The 4,237-nt window shown below is 34.5% G+C and overlaps 1 protein-coding gene across 2 annotated transcripts; it reads left to right on the plus strand.

Moving 5' to 3' along the window:
- The first annotated feature begins 688 nt into the window (after positions 1-688).
- Positions 689-3,377, plus strand: LOC118044030 (amino acid transporter AVT1H). 2 transcript variants are annotated; one of them, XM_035052188.2, is made up of 4 exons: positions 689-781; positions 1,396-1,686; positions 1,778-2,388; positions 2,552-3,377. In XM_035052188.2, exons 2-4 carry the CDS (start codon positions 1,404-1,406, stop codon positions 3,089-3,091), a joined length of 1,434 nt encoding a protein of 477 aa, XP_034908079.1. In that variant the 5' UTR covers positions 689-781; positions 1,396-1,403; the 3' UTR covers positions 3,092-3,377. The 2 variants fall into 2 exon arrangements, with proteins under 2 accessions (XP_034908079.1, XP_034908069.1); XM_035052178.2 differs by lacking the exon at positions 689-781 and having other exon boundaries at positions 1,238-1,686.
- The last annotated feature ends 860 nt before the right edge of the window (positions 3,378-4,237 follow it).

Raw genomic sequence — 4,237 nt, forward strand, 5'->3', positions numbered from 1 at the left:
AGTTGATGTAGTATACAGTACTGGAAAAAAAAAATAGGGTTTTATAAATTTTAAGATTACAGTTAAATTACAGATAATTCTGTTTTAATAAACTCTAAATATCATTAAATTTATTGAAAAACAAGCTATACAATCCTATTTATACATGTTTTAGAGCTAAATCCTAATGTTTATAGATAATTTTAAGCTTTACTCAAGTCAAAAGAGATAAAGATAATAATAATAATAAAAAAAAACATTTCTTCCTAAAAAGATAAAACTTCATTAGTTCTAAAACTGTCTCATTTATATTTTATATTTTTATTTTTAAAAGTAAATAATTTTTTGTTTTTTTTATATATTTGTCTTTTTATGTCTGGTAACATTAATGAACCAATCTAAGTGAGGTTATATTTTTTTTTTTATTTCGATATAAACATATATAGCATCCAAATAATTTTTAAATAGTACTATATATTTAATCAAGTCTTAAATATATTATTCACGTCATTAATTATTGTGAATTTGAAATGAATTTTTTATTGTCTCTCTCTTAATCACAAAAGAATCCTGAATTTATTCGTTCATGAATTAAATGTTTTTTTTTGTTTTTTTTTTTTTTTTTTTTGCATAATCAGGATAACGTGTGTGCCTTAAATAACAATGCTTTCCATGTTGTGCTCTAGTGTCTTTGCATTCTAGTGAAAGCAACATGTTCCATATGCCAACTCCTCTGTAAATTTCCCTTGATCAGTAGCACCCACTTGATGGAGACCACCTGCAAATCCAATCACATACTATGGTAAGATTCGTACAATGCCAAGCTAAGTGTTCTTACAATGCCAAGCTCGTTGTTGACTAAGTAACTCAATTAATTAGATTTTAAGTTTATTTTTTAAAAAATTAATAAATTGAATTTTATAAATTTTAGAATCATTGAAAGTTTACATAGTCGTTAATTTTAAGATTCGTGAAATTAGTTGAAATACACACAACTTAATCGAAACACTCATGTTAATAAAAAAAAAAAATCAATCTAGAATTAATTATTTGGTAAACTAGGTGAAACATCATTTTTACTTTTTAAAAAATTTCAGAATAATATCATTTTATTTAAAAAAAAAAAAACAATTTAATGGATTATTATCAACCCAGTCAATTTATAATTCGGGCCTTGTGCTTAGTAGACATTTGAATCACATATGATAATATTACGTGTATCCATCTTATGCTATAAATATTATACCCACTCTACAACTTCTTCTTCATCGTCAACCATATATTTCTTTCTAGGATACCAAAGATGTTTCTTACAAACTATAGTTCATATTCATTTCTTGCATCCGTTTACATCAGTTACAGTTAGACATATCAATTTTTTCAACTAGTTCTGTTTGCCAAATTTGGGTGTTGAAGAGTGTATCATGTGGAACAAGATACAGAAGTCCATTTGGAAATTACCCTGCCCTGAAGCAGACAGTCCCCCTCATCAGAATATTCAAGTTGCGACGGAGACAGACGTTCATGGTGAAAAGCTGGCTCTGCAGTGGGTGGGCTGCGATGCTTGTGTAGAGAATAAAGGGAGCATGTGTGATCACAGCACCCAAGATTTAAAGAGTGTTGTAAATGAAGCAGATGTTGAGGATCATACCGAGGCTAATAGTTCCTTTGCGCATTCTGTCATCAACATGATTGGAATGCTCATAGGTAAGACTTTCAAATTTCTTGATTCCATCTTCTTAATACATATGAAGGTGCAGGAAGTTAGGGTTTGTTTTTGTTTTCTTCCCTGTCACAGGGCTCGGGCAGTTGTCTTCTTCGTATGCTTTAGAAAATGGAGGATGGGCTTCTGCATTCTTGCTGGTTGGAATAGGTGTAATATGTGCATATACATCGCATCTGCTTGCAAAATGCCTTGAAAAGAGTCCCAGATCAAGGAGCTACGCTGATATTGGACAGCATGCATTTGGCTCCAGAGGAAGAGTTTTGGCTTTGACCTTCATTGATGTGGAGATTTTCTTGACCCTGGTATCCTACACCATAGCACTGCATGACAACCTTACAACAGTACTTGCAGGGACACAACTTAGGCTGCCAATATGGACCAAATTATCTACATCTCAGCTACTAACCATGATCGGGGTGCTGGTAGCGCTTCCTAGTCTGTGGCTGACAGATCTCTCTTCCATATCTTACCTTTCATCCGGCGGCGTTCTCATGTCCATTATCATTTTCACTTCTGTGGCATACCTTGCCATCTTCCAAGTTGTGAAAGCTAATCATAGTATACCTGTTCTCCACCTCCACAAGATTCCTGCCATATCTGGCATTTACATCTTCAGTTATGCTGGCCACATCGTGTTTCCCAACTTGTATAAATCCATGAAGGATCCATCTAGGTTTACCAAGGTATCATCGATCACTTCCAATTGTTTTCTCCTCAGCTCAAACAACAGTACTTGATTTGCTCCTCCTCTTCTTCTTCCGAATAAAACTTCATGAATACTATGTTTTCTATATATGATGTGATATGTTTGAGAATATTTTGCTCACCCGTAATCTCCACTTCCAGGCGTCTACAGTGAGCTTCGCTTCGGTGATAGCTCTTTACACATCATTAGCATTCACGGGAGCCAAATTATTCGGTCCTGAAGTAAGCTCTCAAATAACCCTAAGCATGCCTCGACATCTTATCATTACAAGGATTGCACTATGGGCAACCGCGATAGCACCCATGACCAAATATGCCCTTATGTTTGCGCCCTTCTCCGTCCAGATAGAACAGAGCCTTCCTGGTTCTTTTAGTGCCAGGACCAAGACAATCATAAGAGGCGCTGTGGGCTCATTACTGCTACTAATAATACTAACTATAGCACTTTCCGTTCCATATTTTGAGCATGTCCTCAACCTCACAGGCTCCCTTGTGAGTTACAGCATTTGCATAGTTTTCCCCTGTGCCTTCTATATCAAGATTTCATCGGCTCAATTATCTAAGTTTTCCCTGATCCTAAATGCGACCCTTCTTGCGTTGGGGCTACTTCTTGGGGTCGCTGGGACCATATCCTCTTCGAAGTCGCTCTTTACAAGTCTAAAAAGAGATCACTCTGCCTGAACAAAATAAGTTTATGATCCAGAGATCGATTATCCACAATCCTGAACTCTTTGCCACTCCAGCTATCTACCTGATTGATACGCAAAAATAACTGGGCTGCAGCTGCTGCATACAAGGCAATATATATAGTTGAAGCGGATAGCTGATGCTCCCACAGTAATTTTTCTTACATCATAAGACATGGAAAGAGTTTTTGGGTGTATGAAATTGCAGTGACAACTTGCACAAATTGATTCTCTTGTTGTAAATTTACTTATAAATCATAAAACAAGGTTACTTTACATTAGCCAGAAAAGGTATCACTATCAGTGAAAAAAAAGTGTGGTTTGAAATAGTACTCTTCTGCTGCGTGGGCTCTCCCAAGAGGAGAAGCCCGGCTCCACGAGGAGGAGCCCTTCTCTTTCTGCTCTCTCTAGTGTGTGTGGTGTTTTTTTTTTTTTTTTTTTCCTAATAAATTTAGGCAACTTGCCCAAACTTAATTCTTTTTTATAATTTTTTCAAGATCCCATGCGGGTACTTTAATATTTTATATTGATCTAATACTTTTTTTTTTAGTAAAATACAACTCAAAATATCACAAATATGAATTATATTTCAGCTCCTCACAAAAAATCAAGACTCATGAGTTATAAATACCTCATGAATCCTTTAAGAATAAGGTTCACAATCTCTTCATGCTTAACATTTTCAGTATATATATTTTTATAGTCTATCTCTCTAAAATATCATTGCAATTTTTCTCTCTACATAATTATTAAGTTTACCATCGGAAAGTCCTCACAATTAAAAGGGACTTTTTGTAGGTATTGGTTAATTACTAGACATTATCTACTACTATTATAGCTATCGATCACCTTAGTTTACTAGACATTATCTGCTACCAACCTCCTAGACTTTTCATATCAAACCGTCATGTAAGCCCCACTTAAATATTTTGAGATATTAAAAATTAAACCCGGAGATAAAAAGGGTTAGGCTAGTTTTAAGGAAACTTGTATTAAATTCAATAAAAGGGGTGAAATTAAAAGTGATAAAGGAGTGCATGACACAAATTTTTAGAAGAGAAAATAAGTGGAGACAAAACAAACCAATAGAACCATGAGGGGTTAATGTGTAAATATAAAAAGTTGGAGCTATAAATATTCT

Source organism: Populus alba, chromosome 2 (genome assembly GCF_005239225.2).
Source record: "Populus alba chromosome 2, ASM523922v2, whole genome shotgun sequence".
NCBI classification, from domain to species: Eukaryota; Viridiplantae; Streptophyta; class Magnoliopsida; order Malpighiales; family Salicaceae; genus Populus; species Populus alba.

Coding starts and splice junctions, on each gene's coding strand:
- LOC118044030 (XM_035052188.2), top strand. CDS start 1,404: ATGTGGAACAAGATACAGAAGTCCATTTGGAAATTACCCTGCCCTGAA. Junction 1,687..1,777: donor CATGATTGGAATGCTCATAG/GTAAGACTTTCA, acceptor TCCCTGTCACAG/GGCTCGGGCAGTTGTCTTCT. Junction 2,389..2,551: donor ATCCATCTAGGTTTACCAAG/GTATCATCGATC, acceptor CTCCACTTCCAG/GCGTCTACAGTGAGCTTCGC.